At 40.9% G+C, this 14,692-nt stretch overlaps 1 protein-coding gene across 14 annotated transcripts in view; it reads left to right on the top strand.

The window, feature by feature from the left end:
- Positions 1–413: 413 nt before the first annotated feature.
- ZNF644 (zinc finger protein 644) overlaps positions 414–14,692 on the top strand; it is a 49,965-nt gene continuing 35,686 nt past the window's right edge. For 7 of the 14 annotated variants that reach the window (XM_071810448.1, XM_065841864.2, XM_071810449.1 and 4 more), the window contains exon 1: positions 701–835. Coding sequence is in view for 1 of the 14 variants with exons in the window: in XM_071810455.1 (XP_071666556.1) it covers positions 462–514 (53 nt within the window). In the remaining 13 variants the exon portion in view is untranslated. Of the gene's footprint in view, positions 515–700; positions 836–1,187; positions 1,210–4,114; positions 4,191–14,692 lie in introns of those variants that run through there. The other 7 variants (XM_071810452.1, XM_065841871.2, XM_065841866.2 and 4 more) reach the window with 5 other exon arrangements.

The following is a 14,692-nucleotide window of genomic DNA, read 5'->3' on the forward strand; positions in this document are numbered from 1 at the left end:
CACAGCGAGCGCCCGTGTGCAGCTCCCGCAGCACCTGACCTAGTTTTCCACTTTCTGTGGGAAAGGCACCGCCAGGCAACAGCCTCTCGGACTCCTGGCTCCTGAGCGCGCAGCTTGGCGCAGGTGAGGGGAGGCCGCGCCGGGGCAGCCGCGCTGGCAGGCGGCCTGCTGAGGAAACCGTCGTGCCGCCCGCGGGAGGCATTTCCTTCTTGCCCTCGGAGCCGGACCAGGAGCGACCCACTGGGGCCGGCCTCCGGAGCTGGGGCTGTCCCCGCCCTGTGGTACCGGCCGCACACCCGCGGAGGGGTGCGCGCCCCCGGCTGTGCGGCTCGCTGCGGGCGGCGCCGAGGAGCGCGGCGCGGGAAGGCCGCACGCATGCGCGATTCGGGACCCAGGACGCGTGTGTGTGTGTGCGGCTCCGCGCGGAGTGGCGGGGGGTCGGGAAGTTGCGCGATGACGTCATGACGCCGCGCGCAGGACGTAACCCCGGCGTGACGCACACCCCGGCGAGCCCGTGAGTTTCCCGTTATGCTTTTTTTTTTTTTTTTTTTTTTTTTTTAAGTTGCCCTCCCCCCGCCCCCCCCGCCGGCAGCCGAGAGGGAAAGGAAGGGAAGGGAGGGGAGGGGAGGGGAGGGGAGGGGAGGGGGCGCGCGCCGCTGCGCGCGGCGCCGCGTGGGGTGGGGGGGGCGCGGGCCGGGGCGCGTGCGGGGAGCCGGCCGCCCTAGCGGCGGTTGGCGGGGAGGCGGCTCTGCCTCCATCCTGCCGCATCGGGAACATGGCGGCCGCCTCCGACCTGGCGCGGCACCGCGACTCGGCCGCAGCCGCCCGCGCCGCGGTAAGTGGCCGGGCCGAGGCGGCGGCCGTGGCGGAGCGGCAGGGAGAGGGCGGGCAGCTGAGGCGTTCCCCTCCCGGCCCTCCTCGTCGCTTCCCTCCGTCCCCGCCGTCGGCTCTCGCCCACTTCCCGAGCCGGCGAGTGGCCTCCCCGGTGCCCCGGCCGGGCCGGACACAAAGGGCTGTGCCGAGGAGGGTTTTGTTCAGTCACATGAAGCGCCGCAGCCAGTGAGCGCGGAGCTGGGAGGAGGGAGCGGGGCCGCCGCCATTGCCAGGCGCGGAGGAGCTGGGCAGCCCGGTGCCGCCGCGGCGGGGCCTAGGGCGCGGGGAGAGCCGCCCGGGCCGGGCCGCCAGCACCGCGGGGCCGCGGGGACACAGGTAATGCCCGCGCGGCGCCGCCACGACCGGGGCAGGAGGACGCCGACGCTCGGGGATGGCCGCGGTGACCCCGGGGGCTTCGGCAGGGGTCGGTCCCGCTCCGCCGCCTGCCCCGGCGTGCCAGGGCGGCGCGGCGGGCTCCCCAATGCGGGCCGGCACACAGTCTGCCCGCCGGGCTCACGGGCAGCTCGGCAGGGCTGCCTGCTGCTGTCTTGGGGCAGGGGTGACGCGCGATCCGTTCCCTCCCCTTCCTTCCCTTCCGTCTTGACATGGAGCAGGGTGTCCCTGAGACGCACCGTGTTGGTGTTGCAAACGGCTTGGCAAGTTCCCGGCCCGCCGTGAGACTGGCCGGTGTGCCCTGCGCACTGGGGCAGCGCCGCCGGCTGCGGTGCACGGGGCTCCCGGAGCCGAGGTGCTTTACAATAGCGAAGGAGAAGTTAACAGTTCAGGTACAGAGCCGTGTGTTCGGGCTCCAAGCTGCTTCAGGGTTAGTGGTTTCTCTGACAAAGTTTATGTTCCATCAGGTTGCAGTGTTGAGCATCATCCTGACCAATGTAGTTTATCTGACATCTAGAAAGTTTTCCTCCTTCTTATGGCTTGTATGTAACGTTTAATCTATTGGAAATACTTCTGTTGGGGTAGTGTGGGCTATAAACTGACAAATCATGATGGTAATGAGAAACAATCATGGTGTATCAAAATAGGTTTCAGTCAGTGTTGTACAACTCTGGCCCTTTAAGGAAAATCTCATTTGCAGTGATATTCTGATTCCTGCCTCCCCCCCACCCCGTTCTTCATAATTTAATTATGAAGATTGTGTCATGGAACTTAGCTTTCAAACGCATGTGGGGATTGAATGTGCACCAGATTTTAGAGTAAGAAACCATTTCATGTTGTGTAGATTAATGAATTACCACATGGGACAAACACTCTTAAAGAGGCTGATAAGCGTCTCTGGAATTCCAGCAAAGAATTGTGTTTTTTACTGAGAAGTTTGTGCAATACTTTTTTTAAAAAAAATATTTTCATAGAGATTGCAAAACAATTTTTCATTCGAATAATAAAACAAATCTCTAAATAGAAGATTCTTCACAGTTGAGAGTGAAGTGCTTTGGAATTTTGGTAACTTAATGTGATTCTTCTGCACAGAATATTTCACTACTTGTTCAAGGCAGGAGATTTGAGGGCAGAATAAATTGACTGATTAGACAATGCAGAATAGATCTGGAGAAGCTTTTTGTGGGTCACTTAGGTGCAGAGAAAATGCAGTAATTTTCTTACTGGAGAGGAGTTTAAGTAGAGTGCATGGAGGAGCAGTGCAGTGTGACAATCCTATTACACTGACTTATAATCACAGCTGATGTTGCAAACCTGTCTAATGTAACTGCAGAGGGATGTGCTGCAGAGTTATACAATAATTACAATGAGAATTGAAATTAATAATCTTCAAAATATTGTTATAAAATAGTTTCTTCTGAAATGAAGCATTCATTCAAATTGTTCTTTTTAATAAAAACATTACCCAAAGAGCAGGACTTTTTTGGGGGGGGGAAGTTGTTAATGTCACCAAATAAACTTTTATAGATGTATTTTTACTTCTGTCTTCTCTAATCTGTATGGTATTTTTTATATTCAAAGAATCCATGGCAAATATCATTGTAATATAATCCAAGCAAAGGTGTACTATTCTGACTATTTTGAAGTTTCACAAAGTCCAGCATCTAGCTTATACCTAGTAGCATTAGAAGGAATTTGCCTAGGCAAATGTGTATGAAGGTTCTTGAGTGAATGCTAAAAGAGACTACTACTGTCTTGAAATCTCAACAGGTGACTGGGCTAGAGAGAGGAAAAGGCACTGATGACTTAGAGCATCCTTGTGGGGTTCCTTGGTACAGCAACAATTCATTAAAATAAGAGCATCAGCAAGTGAATAAACAGGATGTTAAACAATGGTGGCAATGCCTTCCACTATAAAGTAACACTGTAGGCTGAATTTCAATATGGATGCTGAATTCAAGGGTTGCCAGTGGAATAGTTTGTGCTTATTCTTGCAAGCATTAGCAGAACCTACTACCATTTGTACTTTTAACTCAAGCCTTTTGGAAGTCACTTCTAGAGAAAATGGCCCAGAAAGGGAATAAAATTCTCCATAGTAATAAAACACACGTGCTTACATGCAATTATTAATTTCAAACACTTTCAGACTTTTTACCAACTTAAAAAAGATCTGAGAACTTAAACCTTGAAAAAATACAGAATAGTTGTGTCACTTGCTGTGCAGTTTCATCTGAAGCTGGTTTGAATTAATGGTCTTTGAACAGTTGCTGACTGGCTGCGCTTGTATGGCTGGTTGATAACACACTTTCCTCACAGTTCTATGTTTTCAAACAACATTCTGTCTTCAAAGAAGTTCGAATGATGCAACTATTAGATAATTGCCTTAAGATGCTTGTTTTAGTCCCTCTATTATAATTTTAATACCAAATACACTGCTCTAATGTTGCAGTTTTTAAGCCAAATTGAATTAGTTCCCTCTGTGCTCTGGATTGTGACTATACTGTATTACATATTCAGAGATTAGGAGGAAAAAAATAGTAAAATTAGGTTGTATCAGAACAATATTGCACTCACTTAAATTGACTTTGAGACTGGTCAAGTTGGTATGGCCTCTAAAGCCCAATTCCTTCAGGTGGAACTAACATCCACCCACTTCAGAGTGTAAAGAAGTCCCCAGTGAAATAAACCAAAACAAGTCTGTCTCCCCCAAAAATATGTTCATTTATCTTCTTCAGCACTCTAAATATAAGCTGATTTTTGATAAATAATATTTTGGTTTGCTGTTTGTTTTTTTTGTTGTTGTGTTGTGTTGTTTTGTTTTTTTGTTTTTTTTTTTTTTTCAATGTAGATGCAAGCTTCGTATAGGTACTGGAAAAAGAACTTCAGTTGCCCAAAGAAATTGTGAATGCTGGTTATTCTGGCTGGTATGTGTAAAGATACTACTGGGCTGTCTGGGTTAAAGGATTTCATGTAGTTTGTAGTACCATGAAAAAATATATTCAAGCTAATGAAAAAAAAACACACAGAAAAAACCCATACACTTTCATGCATGTATACACTGTGTCCATTAAATACAAGCTTGTGTCAGTTAATAGAAACCATTCACACAAGCAGCGATGGTAGAAAAGTCATGCCGATGTTATTCACAGAACTGTAGAAGGGCTTTGGTAGGCAAGGGTGTGAAATGGTCACTGACTTCCTCAATTACCTGAAAATGGACACAAATACTGTGCATCTCTACAGTACTGTAATAATCTGAGATTTTAATTTAATGCTCAAATCATAGCTGTCTGTCAAGAAAGACCATGCAACGAGTTTACACAAACTTCTAATGTGTGTTTTTTCACGAAACTGAAAAAGGTATGATAGTCATGGGATCAGCCATGGTGTTTCATCTTGTTACAGAGTCTACCCAGAATTCTGTGGTATTTACTCATAAGTGGTGTTGCTTCATTGAAGAAGAGCAAGCTTTTTTACATTTAAAAGGAAATAAAATAATCCAAATAAAAATTAATATCCAGTTGTGCTGCATTTCTGTCACTGTTCAACTGTACATAGTAGCTGTTATGCTGATAAAATGTTGTAGCAACGCCCTTACATTGACAGTGAGATTAAAGCGGGGGGAGGACAGTGACTTAACAGTGAGTATGCATTTTTTGGTCTTGGTTACACTAAACAGTATTTCTGAACCAACTTGGTAATACAGAGAACTCTCACTCCAGTCATACTCTTGGTGTGGGAGTTGCTGGTTTCAGGTGTGACTAAATCCAGCTACTGGAAGCAGTAAATCTCTAGTTGACATTTATTGATTGATCCTGAGTGCTTAATCTTACATGTAATCAACTAACAGAAGGATCATGGGATATTTAGTAATTTGGTATTTCTTTAAACTTAATCCAGAGGATGTGAGGTTTGTGCTCAAATCAGAATAAAGGTCAGATTGCTGGGTTTTGGAATAGTTCAGGCCCATTGTTAGCGTGTAGTAAATATTTGCAGTATGCTTAGTTGCATGGTAGATACTTACCATACTTGTAAAAGCTTTGGAGTTTTAGAGATTGGAGTACAGTCTTACTTGCTTCTGAATGAAAACAAAGAAGGTAAAAGTTGCAGTCTGAGAAATTTGCAATCTTATATATATGTGTGTATATATATCAAGGAACATTATTTTATGAATATTTGAATGATTATATTTTTTGCTTGCCTTGACTACTTGGTAATGTTACATTCTTCACAAAGCAGCTAAAGTGGGAGAAAGGATGTGTCTCAGGGAGGAGGATGGAAAGAATTACAGGTGCCCAATGATTTGTCCACTTGTAGCTGTAGACAAGGATTGAGATCATTGTAACCTTCCTGTTTTCAGGGGCAGCTGTTAGTGCTCCCTTGTAAAAATATCTTCCGCAGCAAAGGAATAGAACACAAGCAAAACAAGGTGCAAGGTGTATGTCTTGTATAATTTACTTTTGTTTACAGGCTTTTACCTGATGCGTCCTTTTTTAGTTCAAGTGGAAGAAACGAGGTCTTTCTTAACAAATTTAACCATTGTAATTCTGAAAAGTAGTAACGAATCCCTCCTACCTGCCTCTTTGCAGAATAATAATTTGATGTATTGATAGCGTGAGTTGCACTTTATCACATCTACTTTTGCAGTGTGACTTTTTGATGGGGCTGGGATGGGTTTTCCACCCAATATTTTTTTCCAGCAATGGCATACAGCAGGAGGTCAGGGGACTGCGCTTGGAAAAGTGATAGTTAATCTGCTAAAGCATGGCAGCTCTGAAGCTGCTCTGTGTTGCTGCTGGTAGGAAGTGGTAGGTATCTGCTTCGTGACTGGCTGCAGTCCGTGGGGTGATGGGTGGTGGTTATGGTTGATTTTATTTGTTTTGATTTGTTTTTTGTTTTGATTTGCTGCTTTTCATAGTGTTTGCTGCTGCTATCTTTCTTCATCTTCAAATGTAGGCACATACAACAGTTTTGTGGCTGTAGAGCTTCAGAAACTATCTCTAATTTTCCAAATGTATCTTTTCCAGTCAGAAGAGATGGGAACTTTGTAGGATTTATATACTAAAATCAGGCTTCCAGCCACCAAACCAGTTGGTGTGGGTTGTTGAAGAGTTTATTGCATTTATGATTATTTTGTTTGCAAAGAAACCATATATTCTTACGCATGTTTTTAGGAGCCTTCACCAAAGACACTGGATTCTGTGTTCCCCTGTGATAATTAGTGCGGAGGTTAGAGAAGGGGAGCATTTTTTCCAGAAGCATTTTTTTGTTGTTGTTACTGTAAGTTGGCTTGGTATTAAAGCCTGTATTTTCAACAGAGGACAGCCTTTGTGTGAAAATTTCTGATATAAATAACTTTATTTATTTACACAGAGGTGCTGTATTTTGTTGTTTTAATATCGTGGTTGTTATGCGTGTAACTTCTGTGAGAAAGTCTTGATTGTGTGTGCTATCACAGGGAGTGGGAGGTGACAGTTCTGCAGCTGGCATCTCCCAGCTCTCTCCCATAATGAAGCAAGTGCTGTGTCCTCTTCTGCTTCCTTTGTTCTTTTTAATATATATATTAATATCTATGAAATCACCTAATATTTTCTGTTCTTGAGCAACACTTAAACTAAGAACCTGTGGCATGTAATGAAAATAACTGCATTGTATACAAATTATAATGGGTCTTAGAACTCTGAAGTTACTTTAAAAAGTTTTTTGTCTTCTGGGAAACCAAGAACAAATAATCTGTTAGTGCTCCCTACTCAGGTATTTATTATAAAAAAATAACGTCATGGCAGTTTTTTTCTAAGGAAGACGGGGGGAGGATAAATTGGGGTGGCATGTGATGGTGAATTAACCTAGATAAGCTGTAAGGAAAAAAAATTCTGAGACTTTGGAGCAGTTATAGCATGGGAAGGAGTAGAGCTAGTATTCGCTCTCATGTTCCTGTAAATGAGAAGTCCCCATTCCTAGATTCTCTAGGTAGTGAGACCTCCTGGGTAAATTTGCTGTCATTCTCACTGCTATATATGTGGTGGAAAGCGCTGGTGGATGAGAGAGGTCCAGTTTCTTTCCTGGCGTGTGTGAGCGTTGGAGAGGAAGAGGAGCGGCTTGTCCAGAAAAAAAAAGGTTCCCCAGGTCTAGCTCTCTCTTGCGGTTGTAGGATTGCTGTTGCTTTTCACAATATTACTGGCATTATTGTGCTTTAACAGGCATGATCTATTTCTGCACAAGGGAGAGAACCAAAAATAGAAATCATACTTGGGAAAAATCATTCAGATTCCTATATAACTCAAGTGTCATGCTGTTTCTAAAAATACTATACAGGTACTGTGATAATTCATTTTTAGAAATGTCTTTTAGACACTAAACGCAACTTGGGAATTTGCCTTCCATTTTTTAGTCCAGTGAAGTTCTAGCAGAGGTGAGCAGAGATGATGATGTGCAAGAGATAATCTAGCAAGGATTTATGTCAAAAATGAACAAACAAATTGTTATAGTGGGAGAGGCTTTTTTTTGTAATTATTGCACACACACAGAGAACTCCTCCACAGTTTATGTGTGTTCCTTTGCCTATCTATCCAGGTAGATCTTCATAAACTTTTATATAGAGACAAACAATTAAAATATTCTTTAGTGTTTTCCAATGTAAGAGTATTGTGCTGTTCTAAATTAAGGCTATATTTAGGGTAATGTATTGACATATAGTAAAATTGTGAAGGCATACAGGTTCTGTAGTCGCTTCAGAAGTCCGGCAGTGTCCACTAGGGCAGTAGAGAGATGAGTTTACACTTTTGCATAAAAAATACTGCAGTATCCCAGCAGAATATTTTTTCATGTCATTTGAAGTGTTAATGGTGAGCTGGAGGTTTTGTCTGTTAAGCCATTTAGGGAAAAGTGGGTTTGTTTTATTTGTTTATTTGATCATTTTGATGTTTTGGATGTTGGGTGCTGTTTTATATAAAGTTCTCTTTAATATATTTCTAATAACTTAACGTTAGGTCCATCTGTTAAGCTCGTCCTGAAGCGTGCTGCTATGTACTATTTTCAAATATAAAGGAGGAACGATTAACTAGTGATTCCTTGTGTTGTGGTTTCCATGATCTTCTTAAAACAAAGCCTTCTTCCAACTTAGTAATATTAATACTAGGGCCCAGGGTGATTTTGTTCATAGTAATCTCTCTGTGGCTTCACTTCCATTCTGCCATGGAGTTTTACCTTCACTTTTATTTCGTTTTTTTTTAAGTCATGTTCTGGAATGCCTTTTTCAGCAGGAGAAAGTGCAGCTTTTTACATTCTTAAGGTTGTCCTTTTTCTTCATGTTTTCTGTTGCTGTAGATTCGTTAGCATTTCTTTCTGATCGTAAAGGAGATTTTGCATTCAGAAATGAAAATCAAAGCTATATGATGTTAATTAACAGCTTATTTGAAAGAATAGAAAAATGTTCAAGTGTTACCTTTTGTTACCGATACTTTTTTATTCAGAATTTACACTTCATTTTTAATAGGACAACTCTATTAGTGTAAAAACAAACCAACCAACCCACATCCCAAAGTCCCCTTGCCTTTTCTTTATTCTTGCTTTCAGTACAAATCTGAGTGGTTTATGACTGCCCATAGCTCATAAAAAGTGAACGACACAAATATCACTTTGTTTTCCTTTGAATATTGTAAATTCCCAGAAATTTTCTGATGGCTTTAAGACAGTGAAGGAATAGCTTTGGTTAGGTTATTCTGAAGTCTAATTTTGGAGAAACTGATTTATACTGTGCTGTAACTTATTGTAATTTTTATTTTCTTTATTATCTGAGTTCTGTGAGTCTAGGGGTAAAGACAGGTTATTTCTTAAATGAAATTTGTAGTAATACCGCATGTATTTCTGTACTTTTAAGAGAGTTCCGGAGTGTAGTTCATGCCTCTTTTTTTTTCTCTGAAGCTGTTGAAAGTTGGTTACGCAGGAATTGAATAAGTTCTGGGCATTTTTATCAGAATTGATCTAAGTAAGTTTTTTTCCTATATGTTGTCCGTGAACTTAAAGAAAAGTTCCTCTCCTTTAATTCATTTAAACCAGAGGATTTCATATTCACAGATAATTCTGTAAGCATTTAGTGTTGATTATGTTTTTTTCAGTATTCCAGCCAAAACCAAACATAAAATACTGGAGTTAACCTTGAAAATCTAACTCAGATGTTTACAAAATTCTCAATAATGAACTAAGTAGCTCTAAGGCCCATCAGCAGGCAATAGTCAACCTTGTTTATGAGCCTAAAAGTAGGCACAGAACCTCGACATAGGTGACTAAGTTTTGGGGACATATTAGTCAATATCTCTGTGAATTTATGAAGCTTTTGCAGAAGGTGTCTGGTGGTCATTCTATTTAAACTGTGGGTGTCTAAACCAGCTGAATTTTCCTTTACCTTAGGTGTTCACTTTCATTTGTTTTAAGAAGCTTTGTTATTAGTGCAAGTAACAAAAGCAGTTTACTCGCTGGAAGAATATGTTTCTGTCTCGGTGTTATGTGCTTTTTAAGGTACAAGGGAGGTATGGGAAATGTACAGGTTTCTTTGCCTCAGTGTGTCTATATTCTGAAATGGAGTCATGTGAATGACCTGTGCTGTGTGTATATTTATTTTATACTCTTGATTTTGTACAACCGTAGCCCATGCGGACCTGGTTCTCTTGCACTGTCCTTGTAATCTAATGTAAAGCATATGAACAAGCAGGCTTAGGGTGTATGTCTTTCTCCTGTTTCTTGGGCTACTTTGAAAGTTTGGTTGGGAAATTTGGTCAGGAAAACTGACAAATATAGTGTATGTGTTTTTTTTAGTCCCAACCAGATTAGGTGGCTATGCATAGGTGAAGATAACCAACGTGGTGTGCTTTTTGCTGCTGTATTTTTTGAAAATACTGCAACTTCTTTGGGAGCATACCAGAAAGATACTTTCCTGCAGCTAGAAGAAGAGTATTCACTGCTGTAATTCATCATATGAAGGAGACATCAGCACTTTTATAATGACATCAGTATTCATATTGATAGCAATGTGTATCACAAGACCAAAATGGTGGTGATGAAGTGGCCAAGCATATGATGTAATTGGTTTTCTCTTTTGTGCTGTGGCAGGTATGTCATGGCCCTTAAATATATTTGTTAGAACCTTTATGCCCTGCCTCAGTTTATTGGTTGTTTATAGCTAGCTCATGGAAACTAGACCAGAAGATATGTATTTGCAAGTGTGACAAAGCAGTGAAAAACAGTCTGCTATGTGTATGTAAATGAATCGGAAGTAAGTCTCTGCATGAAATGCTGCATGCTTACACCTGAAATCCCAGATATCTTACTACTGAAAAAAACAGAAGTTGGGTGGACTGAGTTTGTCCATTGGCTGCCATGTGTTTGGAAGAATTCAGATAGTAGAAGAGTCAAAGATAGAAAGCTTTTGCCTGGTTGATGGCCAAGCAAAAGGAGGGTAATGGTGGAACAGAGTCCACAAGCATTTAACTGGTTCAAGTTTAAAGAGGGAAGGATTAATGGAGCGCTAACCTCGAAGTGAAGTCTGCCTAGGACTGCTCCCCCTTCTTGCAATCTGATGTGGAGATTCCATCAAAGTTTATTAAACTGTTTAGTAGGTAGACCTTAAGGTCCTGTAGAACTTGGGTGGAGGGACCTTGGGATAGATCTCGAGAGTATCTGCTTCATAGCAATATGCATTTCATAGAATAATTTTTGAGCAAAGGCTTAGTAAATTTACAAAACACTTGGAAATTATACTATAAGAAACAGTCCCCTATGGTGATTAAGTTAGTGTGTTAGTAATAAAACGTGTGGACATTTTGACTGAACACTGGGACTGTGAGTAGGAGCTTGCTAACACGACCTGGATGTTGTGTCAGAGCTGATCTGTGGTTGTGGTGCTGGTGAGGTGTGGCTGGTACGATGCAGTGTTCAAAATGGTAACTAGTGATCTCGAAATACATTTCAAAGAGCTGTGTGGAGGCATTTGCCACAATTTGCTTGCCAAATGTGGGTAAGATGTGAGTTATTGCTATTTAAAAAAAGTAGAATAAAATGAAGACACCAACACTAATGCAGCTATCTAGCGTAAAGATGTAAAAGTAAACCACGATTGATTTGTGTTGCATTGCTACAGCTTATCTGAAGTAGGAAGTAGTTTTCTCATATTTATGTAGGTGATGGGCAGTGTTGGAAGCCACCAAACCAAGAGTGAACGCTGAGCAGATCAGTGAGGAATGGATTTTTACTTATGTTAAAACCCATTTTCAATAGCTATTAAGGTGATGGTGTTGACAGCATATTTTAACTTTATTCCTTCACCAAAACTAATCCTCTGTCATCAAAAAGCAGGCTCTTGCAAATGAAATAAATGCTTTACGTTACTGGTTATGTATATGTGACTCCCCAAAGTGATCTTTCATAGATTATAAGTAATAACATGTATACAAACCCAGTTAGAAAGCAAAGTATTTTGTAGGTTCACTTGAAATCTGATAAGCAGTAGTTGAACACAATTGTATAAAATACATGTATATTTTATTTGGATTAAACTATTGCATTGCAGGAAGAATGTCAGTACTGGAATTTATTTTATTTTTTTACATGGTTATTTTCTTCATACTGAAGCATTCATTGTAGTGACAGCTTAGCCCTCTGATAAGCAAGTAGGCTCTGAGGGAGTTAGCAGTGGTGTTCAAAGATGTCAATATTCTGGAGTGTCTACTCCGTCCTCTACTAGAGGTTACTGTTGTAGGGATATCAGAGTAAAGTGTCTCAGCCACACCAATTCAGAGTTCAGCATAAATCTACCTGCATTTTAAGGATACGTCCTAACATGTGACATATTTATTACAAGTTTATAAGCAGAGGCTTACAAATACTTATGGAAATCTAAGTGTGCATGAAATATCTAGGAATTTTTTGTTGGATTTTACTTTTTTGTGTGCATAGAAAATACATTTCCTTTGAGACCCTGAACGGGAGATTCCCTTTCCTGCTGTGGTCTACGGGAAGTGTCAGAAACACTGTCTAGACAGACAACAGCAGGCATTAGAGCTCGTGATCCCAGCATAGCTACCCGTTCAACTGGAACAAACTTGTGAGGAACTGAGTTTGAACTTGGGATCCTGTTTTATAGGGGATACTTAGGTGCTAATACCAGTTCACTGTTTCCTCCCATTGCTGTTATGACGGGTTATGTATTTCACTTTCTTCCTAGTGCCCTCCTACCATTGCTTTTTTTTCAAACTGTCATGAATCAAGAAAGGGAGATTTTAATTTTTTTTTTCTTATGAAAGAAGTGAAAACAGTGTCATTTATCACTAATTTTGAGCTGTAGGATTTTAGGTTCAACCTTTCTTAAAAGCTGTTTTGCGGTCTGAAGAAAGCCAGGAGAGTGTTTCAGGTGTTGTCATTTTTGAGACCACAAAAATGTAGAGGAGTTGGAAATGAATGTGTGTGCTAGTTTTGTCTTAAAATCGTTTTCTGAATACAGAAGATTCTGAGAGATGTCAATCTGCTAAGAAATTGCTCTTGGCCACAGCACCTGCTTTGGTTCAGTAATGTGCGATATAAGCAGGGGTTCCCTGTGGCTGCTGCCGCAGTGACCAATGCTGTACACCTACCGATCTTCTCCTGGGCTGTGTTCGTAGAGCCTGCCAGTTAAAATAATAAATCGTGTCACTGTTCTTCTCTCCCAGTGTCCTGCAAACTCTTCAGTCTCCTAAATGTAGAGTGTTTTTTAAAAAGCGGACTGCCATACTGTTGCATTTTCATTAGTGTAAACTGAAATGGTGTCGAGTCCAGCATTAGAGAATACTGTTAGGTAAATCCATTAGAAGGCAGTCTAGAGGGAGATATCTGAAGAGTGCAGCCAGAGAGAAAACTGCTGAGCAGTTTGCCGCCTTTGGGTTTAAACGGAGATTGCAGTAAGGACTGTGCGCTTTGGAACAGGGTTAAAGCTGAAAAGAAAATGGCTACCAGAAATCATTGTTGCCTCAGTAACAACATGGCTTGACTGTTAATGTGCTGCTCTGTTAGAAGTGTTGTGCAAAATATTGCTTTTGGTAAAAGTGTCCTAAATGGGAATTGAGATGTAAATCCATCTAGATATTAATGGATATCATCAAGCTTCTTGCTTTAGAATACGGATCTATTTATTGGAAAAATGAATTCCTAGTAAATATTTTTTTTAAACTTAATTATTGCTTTTTCTACCCCCACAAAATGCTTAATGGTTTTAAATTTTATTAATAAACATAATGTCCACATAAAAAACGTGCAGAAGAGACCCAGTACAGAGTATTAATCTTTTTTGGTAATCATTCTTTAAAAAGCCTTGATACTATTTCACCAAGTGTTTGGTAATATAATCCTAGCTTTCAGAAATTAAGCCCTTAATTTATTTTTTTTAATGCAGCAAAGCTTTCATTTAAGATATTTTTAGATTTTAAGTTCAAAATGAAAAAATATGGCCAACATAAATCCTGTTTGAAGACTTATGAATAAAGACCGGATTCTAGAGTGGAGTCTACTCAGGGATCTGCATTGTATTTTATTTCATAAGGACATAAGTGTATGTATTGTGGAATAAACTTTTTGCCCTTTTTTAAATTATTATTAATAGGGAAGAATACAGTTAATGGTGAAGAATTTCAGAGGTGTGTAATGTAGTATGTCAGGAAAGGAGTATGTGAAGTGCGGTGAATGTGTGAAGATTAATTGATGCATTTCTATGTGTGTCAGGATTCCACAGGTGGCAGACTTGATGGCAGGAATGGACTGGCAACTGTATCTGCTTTTCATCAGAGTCCGGTGTTCGTGCTGTGTCTTGTATACCTATAGCAGATCACGTTAGTTATTTTGGTTCGGATTGGGCGGGAGGGAGGGTGTGTGAAGTTCTTTGTCAGACTTCCCATCTGAAAAGACACTGAATTCTTTCAGTAGAGGTGGAGCTGATAAACTATTGTCTAGTCAGAGGGCTTATGAAAGATTATTCAGTGGTCATTGGTAAAAATTAAGAACACTTTTTACTTAAAGTATACATCTAAAATATATGGTTGCCTATGACTTGGAATGCAAGTATCTGTACTTAAAACATGGTATTTCTCAAGTAGCACACATACTTTATTTACTTTGGTTGTACTTATGTACTATTTTTATTGTACAATCTGATTTCATACCTACCTTGAGTATCTTGTACAAAATAGTCTTCTGACTGATTTCAGTGGAAATCTGCTTCATTTACAGGCATATGTGCCAAATACATAAAATACAACTTTCAAGCAGTAGAAAAATGCATAGCATGTAAAGACAGTAATTTGGACAACAGAATGTTGCAGCTTGGTGGTACACAAAAGGGGATGAACTAATTTGATGTATACAACCTTAACTTGAACTTCTTTTATTATTATGCTTAGCTTTGCCT

The sequence above is a fragment of the Patagioenas fasciata genome, chromosome 6, assembly GCF_037038585.1.
Source record: "Patagioenas fasciata isolate bPatFas1 chromosome 6, bPatFas1.hap1, whole genome shotgun sequence".
In the NCBI taxonomy this organism is placed as follows: domain Eukaryota; kingdom Metazoa; phylum Chordata; class Aves; order Columbiformes; family Columbidae; genus Patagioenas; species Patagioenas fasciata.